At 36.9% G+C, this 22,140-nt stretch overlaps 4 protein-coding genes across 4 annotated transcripts; 2 read left to right on the top strand and 2 right to left on the bottom strand.

The window, feature by feature from the left end:
- Positions 1–631: 631 nt before the first annotated feature.
- Positions 632–2,861, bottom strand: LOC110046123 (uncharacterized). The gene has a single exon (XM_020751794.2). The coding sequence runs from the start codon at positions 2,418–2,420 to the stop codon at positions 1,602–1,604; it is 819 nt and encodes a 272-aa protein (XP_020607453.1). The 5' UTR covers positions 2,421–2,861; the 3' UTR covers positions 632–1,601.
- On the bottom strand, positions 632–16,630 carry LOC110046119 (N-sulfoglucosamine sulfohydrolase-like). Its single transcript, XM_020751791.2, has 5 exons — positions 16,369–16,630; positions 14,825–14,976; positions 13,656–13,842; positions 12,478–13,401; positions 632–939 (listed from the first exon to the last, which is right to left on the bottom strand). The coding sequence occupies exons 1-5, from the start codon at positions 16,628–16,630 to the stop codon at positions 824–826; spliced, it is 1,641 nt and encodes a 546-aa protein (XP_020607450.2). The 3' UTR covers positions 632–823.
- On the top strand, positions 3,198–5,028 carry LOC110046120 (ELAV-like protein 3). The gene has a single exon (XM_020751792.2). It carries the CDS (start codon positions 3,316–3,318, stop codon positions 4,393–4,395), a length of 1,080 nt encoding a protein of 359 aa, XP_020607451.1. The 5' UTR covers positions 3,198–3,315; the 3' UTR covers positions 4,396–5,028.
- A 20-nt stretch (positions 16,631–16,650) lies between the features above and the next one.
- LOC110046122 (S-methyl-5'-thioadenosine phosphorylase-like) lies at positions 16,651–21,852 on the top strand. Its single transcript, XM_020751793.2, has 7 exons — positions 16,651–16,753; positions 17,980–18,066; positions 18,261–18,319; positions 18,837–19,107; positions 19,235–19,474; positions 20,441–20,563; positions 21,183–21,852. The coding sequence occupies exons 1-7, from the start codon at positions 16,739–16,741 to the stop codon at positions 21,219–21,221; spliced, it is 834 nt and encodes a 277-aa protein (XP_020607452.1). The 5' UTR covers positions 16,651–16,738; the 3' UTR covers positions 21,222–21,852.
- Positions 21,853–22,140: the final 288 nt, after the last annotated feature.

Below are 22,140 nucleotides of genomic sequence, written 5' to 3'. Positions count from 1 at the left end.
ATATTATTACATTCAGGATTTTACTAGCAAAGTAAATAACATGCCAGATTTTGTTGGTGACACACATTTCATCACATAAATACAACCACACATCAAGTACAGTACTACGCATATCCTCATTTGAATTAAATTCTAGGAACACATAAAGAATATACCAGAAACCTTAGAAAAATCATTCTTAAGCACTAAGTCGCACTTGTCAGATTGGTTACCTTGTAGAGGTTCCAACACTATACTCTCCCTGGTAGTTTGCTATCCATAACTGTTATCCTGTTTCTAACACCAAGACTAGCCAGGACTGTGCTCTCGAAGCACCCAGGTGCCACAGATGACTAAATTTTGCCTTTGGGCAACTGGAAAAACTTACTTTTTCCACATAAGCTTAAGTGCTGGGCACCCATGATTTCATGGTTAGGAACCTCTATGCTCCTTGTAATTTTTCTTAGACCTCAGCCTAGCTAGCTTAATGTCATGAATTATACAAAACACTTATGTACGCTTCTTTGAATATGTAGAGAAACATACTAGGTGACTAGAGAACATGTTTAATGCTGTTCAGCTCTTTCTGTTTGGAAATTATTGTCTTGTCTGTCTCTAATCTAAGATGTGATGGATAAACACTGGACCAGAGTTCTATTACTCATGCAGCCATTTTATTTTTAAAGCCATTTCTATAAATTACTGCAACTACAAATTATAAGATATTAGATTATATCTTATACAAAACTGTTATACAAAATTTTGGTATTCTCAGAAAATAAAGGTAAAGGATTGATGTTAATTATCCCCTGTGGATGGCTTAAATCTGGACTTCTTTGTCCCTTTAGCCTATCACCATGATATGAAAGCTCCTTACAATCAAAATAGCTGGCACGTCCGGCTTAAGAAGATAATCACTCTCAGTGACTTTCACCATGGCTGCTTGCAATCTGTTTTCCACTTAAAAATCAGAAAGACAAGAAAGAGTTTTAGGACAAGAAGAGAAGCTACACAGCCCTTTGTGCATTGAAATTTGTGAGAACAAACAACCATCAACATACACAACCTGAAGTTAAGAACTCAATGAAAGGCTGGCATTTTATGATGCTAAAAATAATATTTTAACATACATCTCAGGAAATGACAAAAATGCTTACTTCAGCTGGTTGAAAAGGTCTTGTTTGTGGGTTGTAACTGGTAGATTTGGACCCATTTTATTTGCCTCTTTTTTTCCAGGGGCTACTGGTTGACGTAGCATACAGCAGTATGAAATAAGCATTGTTTTCTGAACTTAAGAGCACTTCAATGTAATTTATATGTCAAAATATATAAAAGTGTTGCCTGTGTCATTTCAATTAGTTTTCAGCACTCTTATTTACTCCATATTAATGTGTCACAGGAAGCGTGGTAAAATTAACTTGGTCAAGTAGACGTTCTCTTGAATTTCACATCCCACCCACTACTCATAAGTAGGATTTCTAGCCGACACCTCTTGTCATAAAATCTCTGTGGGAGTTTCCTTACATGGTATAAGCTTATCTTTATAGCATCTAAATTGCACAAAACGAGAAATATGCAAATACAGTTCAAGGTTTTTCATTGATGGATGTTCCTGTAGACAGTTAATTATCTTCTTTGGAGACAAATTTCTTCAAAGCAGCAGCCATCTTTGATGAATCTAAGGGTTGCTCAATGGACTCTTCGCAAAGTCTCTTACCGTTTTCATCGATTTTACCGGCATTGAACAATTCGGGGATTAACAACTCTTTGTAATCTTGTACAGTAAATTCTGGATGGGCTTGTATTCCGAATATATTCTCTGTAAATTGAATCAGTTCATGTTGGCAGGTTGCTGACTTAGCTAAACTTTGAGCTCCAGCGGGGAGGGCTGCAACACATTCTCCATGACATTCGAGCAAACGCAGAGGTTCGTCACTTCCAATGATCTTTTTTATGGCTTCATTTCCTTGAAAATTCTTGTCTGTTTTGACTTCTTCCCTCTGCAGGACAAATTTCTGTGATGGATTCGCCGTTACTTTCCCACCTAAAGCAGCGCCAATTAGCTGATGGCCAAAGCAAACACCCACCACACGAGCCTTCGAGGAATTTAGCGCCGAAGAGGAAATAAATGTCTTCAAATCGTTGATCCACTTGATGTTATCATTTGCGGAACGTGGGCTTCCCGATATGAAGAAGCCATTATAGGTACACAAGTCCTTTTCTGCGGGCAGTTCACCCTCACAGGCAGCGAACACGTGCCACTCTTCCAAGTCAGAATTGCTTCCGAAAGCATCAATAAATCGTTTTCCAAGCCCCGCTATACCTCCCCATTTCTCGGCGTTATCGCAAACTAAAACACCATAGCGAGCCCTGTGACAGCTTCCTGTGTTTGATGTCATTTTGATTCGTCTACCAACAGCGGTAGTGATCGCTCTGCGCATAAACGAATGTGCAAACAACGGAAATGAACAAAGTGGAATTATTTTCAACTTGAAAAATATTGTCAGCCGCTGCAGGTTTTGCTTTCGCCCAAGGCGCAAAGAAATTAAGGAATGAAAAGCCAAAACAAAACAGCTAAGCGACGCTTTCACTGGAATGACGACAAACTCGACAATGAAATGAATATGTACATTAATTTACGAAATCGCTGATCATCAAGCACTTCACACGCGCTAAACAAAGTACAACTAATAACGTCGGCCGTTGTTCAGTCCCTGCGCATCTGTCAAAGTTTTAAAGGGGTAAATTCTCACTTTCGTCGCCTAAAATTCAAATTCGCCTTGCTAAGAAGTGTTGGAATAATCCCTTTAGCCAAAGATCAGACATATTCATCCGCTTCATGGATTTCAAGCGTGCGAATTCAGCTGCAATTTCCGATTTTCCGGTCCTTTGTAATATGCCGCCGACAATCTGATCACCCCACCCTACCCCATTACGTTTTGTAAACACGTTCAAACGTTGCTTTCTCGCTGAAAAGATAAACCGGCGGAAATTCTATTGAATTATGTCGGACCAAAATATGTCTTGAAAATCCTTATCACCCTAGAAAACCTCAGAGAAATACACATAAATAACGAGCGATAAAAAATAATTACTCAACCATCCCCACTGCGTTAGTTGTTATTGCGCCTAGAGGGTGAATCATTTAATGAGAAATTGTACGCACTCTGACCACGTGGAACATAAATAAGTTTTGCCGCCATCTCTGACAGTTCATTTCTCATTCGAATTTTTGACGTTCGGTTGAGTCCACGAGACGATTGAGTTCATTTGGTGACCCTGTAATTTATTCGTTATCTTTCCAAGAGTTCCCCTCTTGCTTTAATTCTTTTCTTGATGTTGGACAAGATGAATGATAGTACAGTTCCCGTGCAAATGAACGGCGAATCACTGGAAAACGGCACAGACCATAACCATTCAAAGACAAACTTGATCATCAACTACCTACCGCCTTCGATGAGCGAAGGGGAACTCAAAAACTTATTCAGTGAATTCGGAACCGTGTCGAGTTGTAAACTCGTACGGGACAGAGTATCCGGGAACAGCCTTGGATACGCGTTCGTGAATTATTTGGAACCCGATCATGCGGCAAAAGCGGTCAGGGAGTTGAATCGACTACGAGTTCAGTCCAAGAATATCAAGGTGAGTTACGCTCGCCCCTCGTCCGATGACATAAAAAACGCCAATCTGTACATTAGTGGACTACCAAAGACAATGAACGAGGAAGAACTCGAGATGCTCTTTCAAAAATACGGCGAGATTATAACATCAAAAGTTCTTAAAGACGAAAACTCTGTCAGTCGTGGTGCTGGATTCGTCCGTTTTGACAAGCGCTCTCAAGCGCAAGCTGCGATCGACGCGTTGAATGGCGCGCAGTTGCCGGGTGTAAGTCCCACGGAATCTTCTAAACTGACCGTGAAGTTTGCCAATCCTCCCAGCAACAAGCCTCAGATTCCGTTTGCCTTTCAGTCACCGCTCGGTCTAACTCCGCCACAAATTCGTGCAAATGCAAGATCGCCATTCAGCGCCAGCGGGGTAGGGCCTCTGTATCACCAAGGCGCGAATTTTCGCTACTCGCCGCTCACGTTTCTTCAAAGCCCGAACAACAACACCTTTACGCCAAACGCTCTGGTTCCTAGTTATTGTGTATTCGTGTATGGCTTACCGTCGGATAAAGACGACGCTGGAACTGTTAAAGTAGACCCAGAGAAGCTGTTGTACAAACTATTCGCCAAATACGGTGCAATTTCAGATGTGCGCGTGAAGAAAGGCCAAAATTTTGGCTTCGTTAACATGCAAAACTATGATGATGCTCAACAAGCGATCGCCGGTCTCAACGGACATCGACTGGCTGGGCACGAGGACAAACCGCCTCTTCAAGTATCATTTAAGACACCCAACGTCAAGAAGCAATAAATATGGGAGCGCTTTGACTAACTTGAATCAGTCGCCGAACATTCACAGCCAGAGTGCCAAGAAAGATGGCGAGTCGCCGCCGTCTCGCCCTTCCTTCCGCCCCACATCAAGCTCGCTCCCAAAGCTTTGATTTTTTGCCCTTTTTGCGTAAATTTTTGGAGGTTTTCGTTTGATCTTTTGAACTTAGTTTAGTTTGAGAAAAGCTTTGATTGCCGTTTGGCGAAGAGCTTTCTGCCGTTGAAACTAGTTGAAAAATTTAGATTTTACTTTGACTTTGTGTGTTAATTAGAAAGGTAAATAGAGTATGTCTGTATGAGGTATACTGGAATTCTTAGAGATCGGCCGCATTTTGACCGAATGCTTCGTTATATATTTTAGGCCAGATCTTACTTTAAGTACACTGTTTGGTAATTCGAGCTATTTCTCGTTAGAACCTTCTTACTTTTTGTGAGACCGAGTTCTAGGTGTTTTGACAGTTCGGCATAATAGCCATGGTTCTCGATTTCTTTGGTTGAATCTTTATTATTTACTTTGCTGTATTTTTTATTTCTAGTGCGATCGCTCTTTCCGTTTTGGATCGAGCATTTTCACGATCTTCTCTATTTTGTTTTCATTAAATTTTTCTTCAGTGTATTTTGTGTTGCTGATTTTTATTTTGTTTTGAGTTGTGTTGTCTCTTCAATATTTCATCTCTGTTTGATCTCTTTTTGCCCTCTGCGCGCTATTATATAAGATAGCTGAAAAAAACAGATAAAATTACTAATTTCATTTGTTCTAAATTTTGGTGATTGGGAAGAACGCAGAAGATAACATTCGAGAATCATTCGTTAGATAAAAACTTATTGCTTTCACTTTTGTGTCGAAAATATTAATTGTTAGTTTCCTTGGGGACACGCGTATTTATTTTAGTTATTTCTCTTGCATTTTTTCCTTTTCTCTTCTGTTTATCATGCCCAAGTAATAAATGTTTAGCATTTGCTAAAGTAAATGCACTCGAGCAAATTTCCTAGTTTATACAAGTGTGACTGTAGCAAACCATTGGAGTTCAATTTACTTTCAGTTTTGTGTTTATTTTCTCAGTTTTCTAATTAAGGCAGTAGATTTTGTGCATAGATGTGAAGGGAGTTAGGTTTTTGATTCGAGTGGGGTAGCAAACATTGGTCAAAGGATGAAAACGTCGAAAGCCTGGTTGGAAAGGACCCAAGAGCAGGAAAATGAACCAGGTAACCATCTCTTTAAAAATTGATGAACACACTGCCACAAGTTTTATCACATAGATCATCAAAGATTAAGAATGCCATAAATGATTAGTTTATTTTCTTTCCTTCTTCTGATTTAATATTTCATGGAACAGTGAACATTTCTTTGTAGGTCAAGTTTTCAAATCTTCCTTCTTGGTCAGATCTTTACTTGGGAAATCTTTCTTCTCTAAAACAGCTGCTTTGACAAAGTGGTTCATTTCACCAAAATGTGTCCAGGTGTTATGAACTCCAGAAAAGAAAAAGTGAAATTAATCATGAATCAGGTTTGACAGGGTGGCAGTGGGCTGGGTGTAGAAAAATGATGTGATGTGATTGGTTGGGGAAAAACTCATTTCATTAAAATTAATCTGGCATTGTGTGTGAACTACCTGCTTACAAAATTGATTTTGAGGATAGAGAATAAATATTTAGGCTAAGGTTTCCATCCATTTTCTACTCGGTAACATTTAAAGATATGTTGTAAGTTGAGAATCATTAGGAAACATTTAACCATTTGCACAGATTTTTGTGTTGCACTTGTAGGAATTATCTGTTAATGGATACCTAGGGAGTTTTTTTTTTTTTTTATAAGAAAAGTGTTCCATTTAACTTGTTTTCTTTAAAATAACCACACATAGTCCTGCCTGCTTTGCATATGACCACCTGAGTTGATGAAAAACAGCAGAAAATTGGGTAAAGATTGCTTTAAAATTAGTAACAGTTGCAGAAGCTATGCTTTTTGATTTCTTGAGATTCAATGAAAAAAACAATGCAGTGAGAAGAATTTTGTAATGAGATCAGAATAAGGAATGTTTGTAACACTCAGTCATGGTCTGTCATTGAGCTGAAAAACCAAACGAACCACTTCCAGTAAATTTGCCAGGGATTTTAAACTAAATTTAGGCTTCAATATTTGGTTCAGGCTATTGGCTAAATCAATTTCTAATAGGTTTATGTCTGTCTGTGAAACAAAGTGAGCTTTGAGCTAAAAGGTGTGGGAAAAACTTGATGGTTACAAGATGACTGTGGATTTTCAATGCAATCAACTGGTGATTTTTCACCAGCAGTTTAAACATTTCTAGTTTTTCATTCATAGCCTTGCAATACACATGATTTGTACCTTTTTTCATGTTTGTTAGCGGCATAACAGATCTCAGAATTTGAGAATTGTGGTTAATTACATGCAGAATTTATAGGAAATCCCGACATTGAATTTTTAAGCTTCAATCTATTTCACAAAATTTCCTGACTGTCACTTTGTAGCTGAATGCCTCAAGCCGCATATTGGCCATTAGCAGCCACAAAATTAAAATTTATTTGTTTGAAAATTCCTGTAAAATTCTATCCTAGGAGAAAATTCAAAGGCACATCTGTTAAGATATGATGTGTTCTTTTGATCATGTAAGATCAATTCATCATGCCGCAACATTTTATGTTATTTTGTTGAATCTGCAATAATAAAGGAATGCCACATTTTTAGTACATAGCTCCTTGGTAGGTTGTGTCAGGAGTGTTTGGTCTAGACATTGCTCAATCAATAAATGGTTTCAGGAGAAGGAAATGGACACTGACGACACAGCTGGTGTTTTCTTAATTAGTGGGTTCGCATCCCCTGATTTGCCAAGTCAATATGTGTACCACATTTTAGCAAAGCAATATGTATTTTCTGAAAATTGTGAATGCAAGTTTGATGTAATATGATATCCTGGATTTATTTTCATGATTCTCAGCAGGTTATGGGCTAAAAATATAATTGAGGGAAGTAATGATAATTTTCATCTATATTCAAATCCTGTTTTCCTCAAGTATTTCATGAAAAGCTTTATTTTCTGTCCATTGAGGATGTTTGGTCTGTGAAAAAAGTATAAGGGATTTGAATTTTAATTGACTCAGATCAAAGGAAAAGTTTGTCAGTTAAGGAAATTTGAAGGCAATGAAATAAATTTGTTCACCATGTTCAAATGCACATATTTGGGTAATGCAGACAGCAGTCTATTATCTTGAGATAAGAGAAGTTATTTGAATATTCATATACACATTTTATGAAAACTCTGTCTCTCTTTTGCTTGCAAATTTAGCTATAAGCAAAGCATTTGAGGATTAGCGAAGTACAAATTAAAGTTAGACAATTTTCACCTATGAAATACTTCCATTCCATATTCCACCAAAAGAAAATTGTTACAATAATTGTATTTGAATCAAAAGTAGATTCAGCAGTCATGTAATGTATTTTTGTTAAGAATTCCTCCTTCTTTGAGTCCACTCACTTTTGTTTCAGGCATTGAACTAAACTCTCACTGTGTGATATTCATAACCTACTACCAAATTACACCAAAACATTCATTTACAGATAAATTTTTTGGTATGGAAATGTAATATTCTTGAATTAAATTTTTCTGACTGTTTTTTTTTTTTTTTTTTTTTTTTTTTTTCATTCCAAGGAACAAACTGAAACTTTAAATAAACTAAAGTAATTCTGCACTTTCTTTCGAGGCAGTTTACCATGATTGCCAAAAAGTAAACATCTGCTCTAGAAGAGAATGTAAATTTCTTTCTCATTGTAATCACACACTCGGAGATATTTTTTAAAGCAAATAAAATGAAACTAGAGAATTTAGGGCCTTAAAAGTATTGCCTAACATTTTCAAGTTGTTGAAAAAAATGAAAAGATTTTCTGGACTTGTACTTTGCAAAGAAAATTTTTTAGCACTGAAAAAAAACTCAGAAGAAATCAGCTGTTGATGTGTTATTCTTTTTTTCACCCAGCTAATTGACCTTCTGTGAAATTGTTATGAAAATTTCCATCTAAAAATGTAATTGCTTGCAGAATAATAATGATGGCACCAAATGTGTGAAGCTTTTCATGTGTCTTTTGAATTTATCCATGGTATTAGTGCATTAGAAAGACCGGAGTAAATTAATCGTTAAGACATCTAAAATATATTCTGCTTTTGAGTGTTACATGTGACGATCCCTGCACTATGAATTTTGTATTTACCTGTGCTGAGCTTTTAAATTAAATATATTCATCAAGTGAAATTTCCCTTCCTTCAAAGCTTCAAATCACAAAAATAAAAAATTAAAGAAAGATTTGAAGATAGCTTTCAATAACTTTAATCTCCGAACCCCTTGGTTTTGTTGTGGCAAATATGTTTCTGTAATTTGCAAGATGTACGGAAATATCTTCACTTTGTGGTAACTTGTAAACATCATCTTTAGGGTTCTGAAAGGAAGTTTGATAATGTGAAACAAAAAATGATGATAGAACTAGATGCAGCTGAATAACTCAGCACATTATTACCAATTTCCTAAAGGAAAAATGCATGAAACATTAGAAATAAATGGAAATCTGCAGAGAAAGAAAACAAACTTAAAAACAATGCACATTAAAATAATTTTAAATGTTCCACTCTTTGATTTTTAGTTCTTATATTGACTTCAAATGCTTTGCTTTGCTATGCTGTTTTATGTGAAAGATATTTTATAAGCCTCACAGGTTAAGATAAGGACACACTTGCATTGTAAGGTTATTGACATTTTCTTTGTGTGCCCTACGTAATATATACATTGATTTCCATTGTGGAAATATGCACTTTACCGAACTGATAGCCAAAGATTAGAACTGCCTCTAATGTTCTTTTGGTTTCTACACAATTTCCATGTTGATTCAGGCCATTTTTTTTCTAGCTGTCAAAGAAAGGCAGACAAGTATTGAAGCAGAATGGTGTTTTCCTGTGAATTGTCATTTTATTTGGATCAGTGTTGACATTAAAGGCAACAACAGCTGCAAATAAAGCTGTCAAATATTGAGTTAGATGTGAAAGGAACCTAGTACATTTTGTTGTGTTTAGAATGGTATCATCACTTTAGGGCAATCAAACTCTCCTGTTAAAAATTGCAAACCTTGAATGAAAAGAGGAAGGAAATAAGCTGGGGAAGCAAGATTTTATACAAATTTTATAAAAGGGTACATGGCAGATTAAGAGATTGCTTTTGAGGATAAAATTGGGTAATCTGAACAACGACAATATTACAAGCCTCTTGCAGTTAGCGAACAAGCATGTTTAAGATCACTGGTACCATCTTCTGGCATAATATCAAAAACCTGATAATGAAAGGTTTTTCAATCTAAGGATCATTCCATTTTGTCCTCAGAGGAAGTAGTTGTAAAAATAATACCTCTGGTGTACAATTTCCTCCCTGGGATATTTGTAAACAAAGAAAATTTTTCTAAGAGCCTTTACTAGAAATCCACTTAGCTTGTGTCAGAACGTAATTAAATAATTAACCACATCCATGGCTTTGGAAGTTTTAGCACTGCTTTTAGTCAATCACCTGGGGTTATATCTAAACTTGCTTGGGGTATCAATGCTCAATCCTTCAAGGGGGTATTTAACACCCCACAGCAAATACAGGAAAAGACACACCTGCAGAAAACAGACCTGATTCCTTAGCCTTAACTCTGATGCTGCCAAGATGGCAACTGAAAATGTAAACACCATTTGGCTAAAAGCATGTAGGAGGGTGTTGTTTGCTCAGGAACTATTAACTCTTGACATAGAGAACACCAATAAATGCATTCTATATTTATATTTTATCCTTACAGCAAGTTAATGGTATTGTTTGATCATTCCTAGAGCCATGAAATTTCCCATCAATTGACTTGAAATCAAACTATCAATCAGTCTGTTGAGTGCATGTCCAGAAATATTCCTCTGTGTCATTAATTAGGATCTGACCTTCAGGTGTATTGTAATTAATGCAGGAAAAAAACCAAATGCCTTGAAGTTTTCAACTTTCTCATGCTGTTATATTAATCTTCCTTTTCCCATGTAAAATAGATTAAAGTAACTTAAAGGTTTGGTAGGAGTGGAGAAAACCTTCTGCTAAATGAACTGCTCAGACTGATGAAATTAATTCCAAGATGGATTAACATCAACATTCTCCTTGTTGCTTGTTGAACATGGCTTTTTATTTTTTCTTGAAGAATCAAGTTTTCTGGCCTTTATTTTCTAAGGTTATCAATACCGAAAATTTTAAATCAAATGCAAGCTTTTTCATGCATTATTCTCTTGCCAAGAGATTGTGATGACCAAGGAAACTGAATAGACCAATGTGACTGTTCATAACGCAAGGAAAATAAACATTCATTTGTCTCTCTAGTGATAAACAAAATTGTGAGTCTGCTTGTATAACCCTGGACGAAACAGTCTGTTGAGGGGGTTTCAGTAATGTTTCAATTGCACAGGATACAACAACTAAATCAAACCACATTTTAGTGCACCCCCTCCCCACCTTGACCCCATCGAAAGTTGTTTTTATCTGAAAACCAATGCAAACAATCTTGTCTTATCCAAAACAACATTGAGGTCAGGGTGATGTAGGTATTTTTCAGTTTCTCTAAACTAGGTCCGTCCAGGTTTGTAGTGACGAATGTAGGAGGCAGGAAAGACTGAAGTCCCAGTAGAATTAATGGCACAATTAAGAATTGCTGAGTTTAGGGAATGAAAAAACCAAGTTTGATACGGAATATAAATAAATATTATATTCTTTCACATTCTAAGTTGCCTAGTTCATATGCTTGAGACTAAATAGTACAAACGTTGTCATGGTTACCGTTTTTATCAAAAATTGATTCAAAAGGAATGGGACACTCCCAGAATATGAGAACTCAAGTTTGATTTAAGCTGTGCAAACCTTGAGTTGATCATGTTTCATATTTGAGTTTACATCAAACTAAGCCAACATGCACACATGTTGTTCACTTGATTTTATAAATGAATTAATTGCTCATTGATTGAGTAACATTGTAATTTCATTTTCTTTCATTTTCAGAGGTTAATGAAGAAAGGAGCAGAACAACAAACATCACCATGTGTAATTAAAAAATGTGATGACTTTACCATAAGCTAACCATAAAATACAACTCACAGATAGAGTACTTAGTAAAAAACCTGTAAACTTATAAAATTCAAAATCCAAAATTCCTCACCCTGACAACATCAAAATAATATATAAACCTAACAGCTTAACACATTTTGGAACTCAGTTATGGCCCCACAGTATTGTTTTGGATGCAACATTTCCATCTGAGTAAAAATGTCAATTTTCAAGGAAAAAATCCTTTGAAGAAAAACTAGAACCCAAGAAAGCTGAACAGTAGCTGCTTGAACAAATACTCTCAGACATGTACAGTATCAACACCCCTCATTTTACCCACAGTTAGTTAAATGATCAATATGTACAGACAATTTGACTCACTGGAAGTCACGACTTGTGAGACAATAACACAAGCCATCCTTGGATAGCCCTCTGCTGACTCAGCCTTTTCTTAAGATTTTGAGAATTTGGTAGCACATCAAGGTAGTGCTGTTAAGTCTGCTTTGGTAATGATCTGATGTTTAATGAAGAGAAAATTTAAGGGTGATCTTTCTTTGGCAAGTTAATGTTTACAATAAAATACTCAGGAGATCAGGCTGATGAATGAGAAAAATAATTATTCCACACTGCACTTTGCTTTTAGAGTTATAAAGGTCCTCTTGATAACAGTACAACAGAGCTCCAAAGTCATGCAAAAGTTACTATAATCTCTGGAATTTGTTATGAGGAATTTTGTTGATACCTTGTACTTTCTTTGTCCATAAAAAATAATATATTGACTACTACTTTCCAAGTTATTTTAAACTTCACTTTTCAAGCTATGATAAAAACAACTCAACTGAAGATCTCTTTATACACTACACTACTGGTGTTACAAAAATAAACTAGCATTAACCAACTTTTAGCCAAGAATTTACCAACTTTCACTATTAAACATCATTGTGCATTGACAAACACACACCTGTAGGTGGAAACCTTCCTTTTTGTTCAAGTACACTACCAGGCGAGCAAATCCATGGGTCATTTGTAATATTTTGCCAAGCCCTTAGCTTGCCATGCAATTCATTAAACACATCCTTATAAGCAGGTTTACCAAACAGGTTTGTCAGCTCCTCGGGATCAGTCTTCAAGTCATAAAGTTCCCACTCAGCTCGATAATAATACTGATCCAGTGTGCGAAACCACCCGGTGGGTCTCCCTTCTTGGGTTCGGTTCAATAGGTCTTGATAGGTGGGTGATAAAAAGAAGTCTTGATCTATGGGGAATGGCATCTTGTAGTTGAGGTTGTATATCAGTTTGAAAGAGGTGTTTCGAATAACCCTCATTGGATAATACATTGTCACTTCATGTAAGTTGTGACTGGCAAAAGCAGTATCCCATCCTGACTGCGGTTCCTGATGTAACACTGATAATACAGACTTTCCCGTCAGTTGCACGTTGTTGGGTCCAAACAACTTGTAAGTGGGGTAATCAATTCCAAACCAATCCAACACAGTAGGCACTATATCCAATAGGCTCACCACAGCATCACTGAACTGACCCCAACGTTCCCGGGCATAAGGGGATGACACAAGATAGGGTTCTGCCATACCAGGATCAAAGAGGTTTGTTCGACCCGTGGGGAAGGGGATACCATTATCAGAGCTATAGATAACCAAAGTGTTCTCCTCAAAACCTGCCTGGCGAAGCTCCTCCAAGATCAGCCCTATCCCTTGATCAAGGCGGCTGATTGTTGTGTACTGAGCAGCAATGTCCTGCCGTGCGACAGGAGTGTCCTGTACAAAGTATGGAACGATCACCTCATCAGGGGAGTAGTGTACAGGTTTCCAGTCAGGTATCAGGCCCATACCTGGGTCACCATTTCCAAATTTCTCACAAAAATTTCCTGTACAATTAAAAAACAAGAATAAAAAATTAGCATAATTTGTAAAATTAATTTAATGCAGAAAGCTAAATCACAAGATTATGTTTGTACATAATGTTCACACAAATGAATGTGAATTTCTTAATATACTTAGTATGTACTTAATAAGTTACCAACCAGATGAAGGTCAGCTTGTTTTTACTGTGAAGCCAATTACATATTATTGTAAGAATTTGTTTGAGAGTAAATTAGGCTGCTAATAACTTTTGGCTTACCATATTCAGGATGGGTGTGCCCACACCGATGAGGGTCATGGAAGCCAATGTACAAAAAGAAAGGTTGTGAGTCATCCTGTGATCCTTGAAAAAATTTGCGAGTCAATTCTTTCATGTGAGTTATGTTACGTCCCACTTGAAGAATGGAATGATGCTCTTCTGTGTAAGAAAATTCAAATGGATAAACCTGTAAAAAAGAACATAGCATGAAATTTACAGCAATTTAGAGAAAGAGGTTTTATAGAAATAGGATTATGTGGTCCTTAGGAGGAATAAGCAAGACAAGTATAACTGTTTGCACCTTGGCCAGAAGTATCTTCTTTCCAAATTTTTCTGATTTGCAAATTATTTGAATGTTATTTTTCAAACCAGGAATAAATTTAAACTAAATAAGGTGCCTAACATTCCAGCTCTCAACAATAGAAAAATAATGCATATTGCTAGTGTCTTTGAATAAGCGAGACTTTTTTGTAATTTAGAACAATCAAACCATCACCATCAGCTTTAAGTGATTACCTCACTTGAAAAATGACAAAGAAAGCTATCAAGATACACCACACGAAAGAGCATCAGAGTTTATAAGAACATGCAACTTAAGCAGTTATCAAGATTCCAAATTTCAATGGGGCAGTTTTGCTAAATTTCCGGGGGGGGGGGGGTACTGCCATATATGGGCTATATAGGTATGTGCCGCCGTAAAGGGTATGGTTTTCAAGCAGTTTACTCTAGGATAGGGTATATAAATCAGGACCTTTGGGTCTAAAATAGGGTATCATTTTTGCACGAAACTGACCACTTGGTTGAAGATTTTATCTAAACTAAGGAAACCAGGAACTGCCACTCACAAATATAAAAAAATGAAATCGGCAAGTTTAAATTTTTGTAACTCAGCCTCAACATTGTCAATAGAAGACTATCATAAAACACTACTGGATATTATTAACTGTCAAAAATCGGGATTCAGATGGAAATTGGTGGTTTTAATACTGGTTACTCTAGTATAGGGTAGCAAAATTCAGCTGAACTAGCTCTAGTATAGGCTAAGGGTTCCAGGGTCCCAACAGCACATCCCCACTCAGAAATTCCTAAAGTACCCCCCCCCCCCCCACCCCCCTGGGCTAAATTATACCAATCCTACATGTAGACCAGTTCGTTTGATAAATATTTACCATTTCAGGCCCAACATGTTTTTTTCCAATGATTCCAGTTCGCACATTTGACTTCTGTAAGAGCAAAGGTAGGCTTTTGACTGCATCAAATGAATTAAAGTGATGCACTGCCTGGTGAAGGCCATACATACCATTCTGATGCTGAGGAAGGCCTTACAAAAATAGAAAAATAAAAATACTTTGGTGCCAGAAGACTATGAAATAAACAGTCGACACATTAAACTTAATTTACACTTGTATATATAACATATAACATTGCAAGTGAATAATATATTAATTTTGTTCTGAAACTTGATTTCCTTGATATCTAGAAATGTACTAAACCAGTACAAACCACATGCCAGTTACAGAACTGGTGCAGCTATTGCGCTATGGGTATTCAGTGTTTTCAAATCAAATCAAATAAGGTTTTGATACAGCTATTATAGACTTGATTTTAGTTGCTTATTAGACAACACAGGCTCACTTTCCTCAAAAAGCATCTGGTAATCACATTAGAGGAAAGACTATGAAGGCTGTTTTTTATGGCCAATTTATTTATTCCGTCTGTGGTCTGAGAAAAATTACGAGGAGCCCAAACGTTCCTGACCACGAAATCCTGGGTGCCCAGCACTTAAGTTTATATGAAAAAAGAAAGTTTATCTGGTTGCCTAAAGGCAAAAGTTAGTTTTCTGTGGCACCCAGGTGCTTCTAGAGCACAGCACTGATAAATGTCAGGCAATTGGTTTCTCTACAACATTCAGTGTCCATACTGTTACTGCAATTCAACATCAGGGCTGTCATTAAGTTTTCATTCATCTGTAGCCTTGATCTTGACACCCGCAACAAACTTGTTACTTCGTAAGTGAATTGTATTAACTACAGGCAAGTTCACCCGTAGCATCAAGAGTCCATCAAGCATGCTTAGCTGTAACAGGTGCTACAGATTATGGCCCTTATTGACAGCCCTGAACACACTTCATTTATTTTTGCTTTTGTTCTGTCTGACAGTCTCAAAGATGAATTTAAAACACTCTTTAAAAATTTCCTAATCATGTTAGTGTTTTGTCTTTTAAAAATTATATAAAAATTATATGATTTAAGAAAATTACCTCTTTTAGGGGGAGGCTGAGTGCGGGTCAATTTATTGCTAATTTTTAATTTGCATTACGGTGCAAATTAATACCCGTGCATTTGTAATTTTCCCAGTCATACAATAAATGAGTAATAATGAAAGCAGAGTGTATTTGTGATGTTTGAAAATTTATTGTTTCACATTTGCACTCGCCTAAAGGCAAGTATAATTTTTAGAGTATTTTCAAATATCTTTCATAGAGTAAATCCTTAATTGAGCTTATTCAAAACATAAATTATTTTAATAAATTTTATTAATGTAATTAAATTTAACTAATTAATCATATTTAGACAAGAATAATTAAAATAAATTAAAGGTAATTATTTCTTAACATTGAATAGACAGGTTGAGACTCTTTGTATGAACTCAATAAAACAATCGATCTTTGATTATTATACATCACCGATATAAAACTGATTTAAACTTTTACCTGTCAATATGGCTGAGCGGCTTGGAGAACAACTACTGACTGAAGTGAAGGCGTTCCTAAAAATAACACTACGTTTAGCTAGGGCGTTTATGTTGGGAGTTTTGCAAACCATGTTGTTGTACACCTGTGTTTCAAAACCTGCATCGTCTCCAATAATGACCAAGACATTCTTTCTCTTATTTAAACTGGCTTTCGTAGAGATCCAACTCGTGAATATCGTGAAAATTACAACAAGTAACCAGAACTGCCGTGTTGCAGCCATCTTGATTGTTTTCTTTCTATAATAGATCCAGGCCCCTCAGCGCACCTCGTTTGGAACGCCTTGTAGTGTTCGTGGTTACGTGTACAGCAAGAACAAGTGATCAAAATAATGGCAAAGGTTAAGGTACAGTTATAAGAAGAAAGTTTTCTCTCGATTTGTTTGTTTTCTTAGATAACAACATTCGCCATTTTGGAAAAAAGATGGCACCGTGATCAATTCAAACTCTTACTCATGCATATAATTTTTAACAACTTGAGGGACTAACGATTAACCATGCATTGTACTTCCTTTCTTTACGAGCCTTTGTTTAGCTGTTGTACTTTGTTGGGTCTTTTGTATCGGTTCTTGTGTACCGGTACTGGTCAGTGTAAAACGCAGACTGTGGACTGCAGACTGCAGACTACAGACTGCGGACCGTACCGGGGATAAAAATATGCAGACTAAGGATAAAATGCAGACTGGAGTCCTGGGGTACTTATGCTGACAATAGACGTTTTAACTGAACCGTGATACTATTTCCATCATTGAGAACCAACCATAAACAGGGTCTTGAGTGATATTCAGGCTAAATGGAACACTTGGGCTAAGGAGGGAGCACTCTTGCTAATTAACTATAAATGTAGATGTAGATATAAGTGGACTGCAGACTTTCACTGTGATTAGCCTGAATAACTGGCCTACTTATGGTTAGCACTTGATAATGGAAACAACTGCACATGCAGATGGTTATCTGACATTTGATCAAACTAAGTCTTCTATCAAGCCATTCAAATGCCACCAAAGCAGACCAAACATGCAAAGTATGTGCGGTGAAGCCACTGCTCTAATCTTTGATTACTACTAGTAATATTAAATAATGTGAAAATCTAAAACGAAACCCACATTTACCTCAAGGGGGTTATTAGAAATTCTAAAGGATAGGGAGTCAGCTAAAATTTTTAAAGGAAAGTATGAGTCAAAACTTGGACTTTTCAAGTGGGATAGAGGGTTCAAACCAAACATCCCTCCATGGGAGAGGGTTCTGAAGGGGTAAAATGTGAATTGGAATTGGCCTGCCTCTGCCCTGGGAAAATGGGATTTAAGATGACTGGGACTGGGATTTGGTCAATGGGAATGGGAAAGAAATATCCAAAATGGGAATGGGATAAATATTTTCTAACCCTGACCAGTTGATATATCACTTATTTCCTGGGTCCCCGGGGTCAAGAAACGTCAGAGAATGTTTGTGCACTGTGTACCCCCCCCCCTGTTTTAGGACCCACATGTGTGAGGTATGGGTATTTTCTGGAACAGCATAATAGAAAATGAGAAGGTCATATTGACAATTTACTTTGATATTGGCTTGACAGATTGGAATTATTGGTGGAAGTGGAATGAATGATCCTGATATTTTCAAAGAAAGGAAAGAAAAACGTGTTTCAACACCCTATGGAGAGGTATTTTGTTTCAGCGATGACTCGTGTAAAACCTTTGGGTATCAATGTTTATCATTGTCATATAATTTTAAATCAGTACAATGCTTATTTAATTTAAATTATTAAAAGGAAAAGTTAGTGATAGTAAAGATCAGTTGCCTTGCACTCTGGCATGTGTCCTACTTATGGTTGACGTTAATAAGTTTTTATTTTAGCCATCAGATTCCTTGTTTCTTGGTAAAATAGCTGGAGTGGAATGTGTGTTGATGCCAAGGTAAGCAAATGTTGAGAAGTATGTATCGTTAAATTACTATTTGAGGATAACAGCTCATTTCATTTCTGTACAAATTTGCATTTAGTTAGTCAGAGCAACTAGAAGTATTTTAGCTCTTCCCTTCAAGTGTGCCGTAGAGTTAACCCCTCCCCCCCCCCCCTTTTCCCTCCTCCCATACCCAATATTTGATTTTCTGATACTCATTTGTACTCTTGGGTGGAGAGAAGCACTGCAAGAGTAGGAGTAAAGTCTCACCCCAAATCCACCTCCCCCCCTAAAAAAAGAAAAAAACAAACAAACAACAACAACACAACACAATGGCCCTGTAGGTTATGTACAAAAATTTTCTGTGAGTAAAAAATCATGTGCATAGTCCAGTTTATTTAAGACTCATAGATGTTATTGTGTTTTAGATCTTCTGATAATTTAATGGTCTCGGAGTTGGTTATGGCTTTACCTACACTGTGTATGATCCCTACTATCTGATATTATGTTACATATTTTTATGTTTTCATAGACATGGAAGAAAACACACTATTATGCCAACAGACATCAACTACCGTGCAAACATTTATGCCCTAAAAGAGGAAGGCTGCACTCATGTTGTTGTTACCACTGCCTGTGGATCTTTAAAAGAAGAGTATAAACCTGGTGATCTTGTATTTCCTGATCAGTTTATTGATCGAACAACCAAAAGAGTATCTACATTTTACGATGGTAAAGAAGGAAGTCCAGTGGGAATTTGTCATATCCCTATGCATGATCCCTACTGTCCTCATACTAGAAAGGTTCTGCATTTTTTAAAATTAATTTCTTTAATTAATAAAATACAATCAAATCATTTTTGTTGCCTACTGTCAAAACAGCTGGTGCAGCTCTAAAGCAAGAAAATGTGTGTCATTTTAATTTTTTCAGATTCTTATCGAAGCTGCCAAAGAACTTAATTTGTCTCATCACAGTTCAGGAACTAACGTTGTTGTTGAAGGGCCTCGTTTCTCTTCAAAAGCTGAAAGCAAAATGTTTAAATTGTGGGGAGGAGACATCATCAATATGACAGCTGTTCCAGAAGTCGTCCTGGCTAATGAAGCTGGACTTTGTTATGCTGCTATTGCTATGGTTACAGACTATGACTGTTGGAGAGATGACCATGAGCCAGTAAGTTTTGCATAGATCTCTGTTTGACTCTTTTAGGTTTTGAAGTTATATACTACTTACAGATTGCTGCATGTTGATTGCTTTTAAAGTTGTTTCATTTTTTGGTACATCAAATTGGATGTTGGACACTGACCAGTCAATTTTTTAACTAGAAATAAACAAATTACATATGACCCTTGGTTGACAATATATGTATATTAACTAAATTTTTGTTACTGATTGCCACTTGGCTGATTATTAAAGGAGAAGGTCACTCCAATAAATGTATGTTTTTTGTCGTTGCTAATAAAAAGCTCACACTTAGTTTAGCCACTCACTGATGTTTCAGGCTCTAAAGTGCAGGTTTTCCTTATGAAATTCGTCTCCAAAGAAGCCCAAAATTCAACATTGCTGCTGCCATTTTGAACACTACTCAGCAGCCAGTCTACATTTTCGTGACATCATTCCATCCAAGAGATTTTGTCCAAATTGCTTACAACAAGCCTTTTAACTACCACTTTGAGTTATGGCTGCTCTTGAGCCGTATTATTTTGAGCCAAACATGCTCCAAACTCCGAAAATGATAGCAGTGAAGATAGTGAAGTGATTATTGCTTGGAAAAAATACATTTTGCTGACCTTGGGAAAGATGCAAAGTCAGTTGCAGGTTTTTCTCCTTGCCACCAATTTAGAGTCGGACGGAATGACGTCACATAAATATGGCTGCCAAGTACAGTTCAAAATGGTAGCCTCCAAAGTCTCATCTTTTGAGACGAATTTCATCAGGATAGCAGTCACTTTGGGTTAGAGTTAGAGGCAAAGACAAAAAAGTAAGCTTTTTGGAGTGAACTTCTCCTTTAACAAGGTGGTGATCTTGTGTGGAGAAACTGATTGCTGATATCTCTTTGTGAGGAAACTAAAACTGTAATGAAATTAAAGAAAATCATTAACTGTAATAAATGGAGTCTTTTGTATTATCATGGCGTAGGTCAGTGTTGAATCAGTGATGGCAATTTTTAAATCCAATGTGGCAAATGTGAAGACTCTTTTACTAGCTGCAATTCCACGTATTGCTTCTAAAGAATGGACAGACATTACTAAAGAACGACAGGTAAGCTAAAATACTTTGCACCTTTGGTTGTTTAAGAATCACCAGTAAGCTTCTGGTTACTGAGGTAAAGAAGTGAAACTTAAATTTGTTGTTGAACAATTACAGCTAGTGGTCTTTGTAAACAAATGAGTGGGGGCTACAGGAAGGTCACAACCTCTCGCTTCCCATACCCTGCTCTCCTGTTTCCTGCCCTTTCCTCTCCCACCTCCCTCCTCCTATTCTCCCGGGTTTCTGCCCCCTGTCATCCCCCTCCCCCACAAATGAAGCCTTAGAACTTTCTATTATCATTAACTTCTCTCACACACAGCCAACTTTTAATCTGTTTGCTTTTGGGGTGTGAAGAAAAGTCCTGGGTTTCAAGTTAAATTGTGAAGTCATTTCACCTTTATGAGCTCGTGGCTATACTTTGGACTCCAAATCAGTGATCCAGGATTTCAGTCAAATTCCAATCATTTCCCTGACAGCCAATACTTGATTCTCATGGTATGCTACTGGCAAACTGTTGGACTAACCTGACAAAATGCTGGTGTTCTACCGGCGTAGCAATAATACCCCTAGCTAGTTCACACAGTTCAAATAAATCACTGATTTCTGTCTTTTTTTGCTCTTTGCCTTACAGACTGCAGTTGCGAATAATATTGTAAACCATGCCAGTTGATATTCATCCCATTAATGTGTGTTGTTTTAAAGTGTTTCTGTTTTCAAAGTGTCACTCTGAACAAATATAGATGAACCACAGTTTCAAAAACATAGCAATTGTAGTAAAGATTTCTCCAGTAAATATTGCACACACCTCACTGATGTATTCCTTCTAGAAGACTTTCAAATGACTCTCAAACTCTGCGTTTTACAAGAACTTTAGGGTTCATTCAAATGGAAAAGCTTTAGTAAAATTCAGTCAAGCAAAGTCATATAAATTATTATTTTACTCCAGTTTGTAGTGTAAAATTAATGCTCAAAACAAGTACAATTATATCATGTTTTGTAACTCAGAGGCAATATCCAACAGTTTAGCTGCAGTTCTCTGCAGTACAAGCAGCAAAGAACAATTAATTCAAAGTTTGGTTGTATTTTGAATTGCCCTACCATCTTTTGCAAATACTTCCATTCAATCAGAGCAGACGTAATTATAGGGAATTACTAGTTACCTAGATATAGTATTTAGTCATGTTCTAGGCACCACATCTCTACTGTTCAGACTAATTTTGTTAAGACTGTCCAACCCAACATTTATTTTAATTTTAATCTATGTGGAATAGTCTCAATTAAAGATTACTAAACAAAATGGATTACAGACGGAGTTTATTAGGAAGCCATTATGCTGCATCTGAAGGGAAAGCTCTTTTTCAGCTTTTCTGATTTCAAGCAGCTGCATGTAAGCACTTCATATGTATCAATCAGTTGCGGGTATCAAGGGAAAGGGACCAGCCAAATACCCTGTCTCACCCCACCCTTTGTTAACTGACATATGTCACTAGTTACTGGCAGTTAAGATTTCCTCTGTTTAAGCAAAGATTTCCTACCTGTACTCTTCCCCCCTCCAGATTGCCTATGTGCACTCTTCCTCCCCTTCCCCC

The sequence above is a fragment of the Orbicella faveolata genome, unplaced genomic scaffold (assembly GCF_042242905.1).
Source record: "Orbicella faveolata isolate gen_17 unplaced genomic scaffold, um_ofav_v1 contig_14, whole genome shotgun sequence".
In the NCBI taxonomy this organism is placed as follows: Eukaryota; Metazoa; Cnidaria; class Anthozoa; order Scleractinia; family Merulinidae; genus Orbicella; species Orbicella faveolata.
The sequence above is the reverse complement of the archived record's forward strand: the minus strand, read 5'-3'. Positions and strand labels throughout refer to the sequence as shown.

Excerpts from the sequence above, each read along its gene's own strand:
- LOC110046123 (XM_020751794.2), bottom strand. The coding sequence starts at position 2,420 with ATGCGCAGAGCGATCACTACCGCTGTTGGTAGACGAATCAAAATGACA.
- LOC110046120 (XM_020751792.2), top strand. The coding sequence starts at position 3,316 with ATGTTGGACAAGATGAATGATAGTACAGTTCCCGTGCAAATGAACGGC.
- LOC110046119 (XM_020751791.2), bottom strand. The coding sequence starts at position 16,630 with ATGGCTGCAACACGGCAGTTCTGGTTACTTGTTGTAATTTTCACGATA. Across the intron at positions 13,843-14,824 it reads AACATGTTGGGCCTGAAATG|GTTTATCCATTTGAATTTTC; the intron begins GTAAATATTTAT and ends TCTTTTTTACAG. Across the intron at positions 13,402-13,655 it reads GCACACCCATCCTGAATATG|GAAATTTTTGTGAGAAATTT; the intron begins GTAAGCCAAAAG and ends TTAATTGTACAG.
- LOC110046122 (XM_020751793.2), top strand. Across the intron at positions 18,320-18,836 it reads GAATGTGTGTTGATGCCAAG|ACATGGAAGAAAACACACTA; the intron begins GTAAGCAAATGT and ends ATGTTTTCATAG. Across the intron at positions 20,564-21,182 it reads ACATTACTAAAGAACGACAG|ACTGCAGTTGCGAATAATAT; the intron begins GTAAGCTAAAAT and ends TTTGCCTTACAG.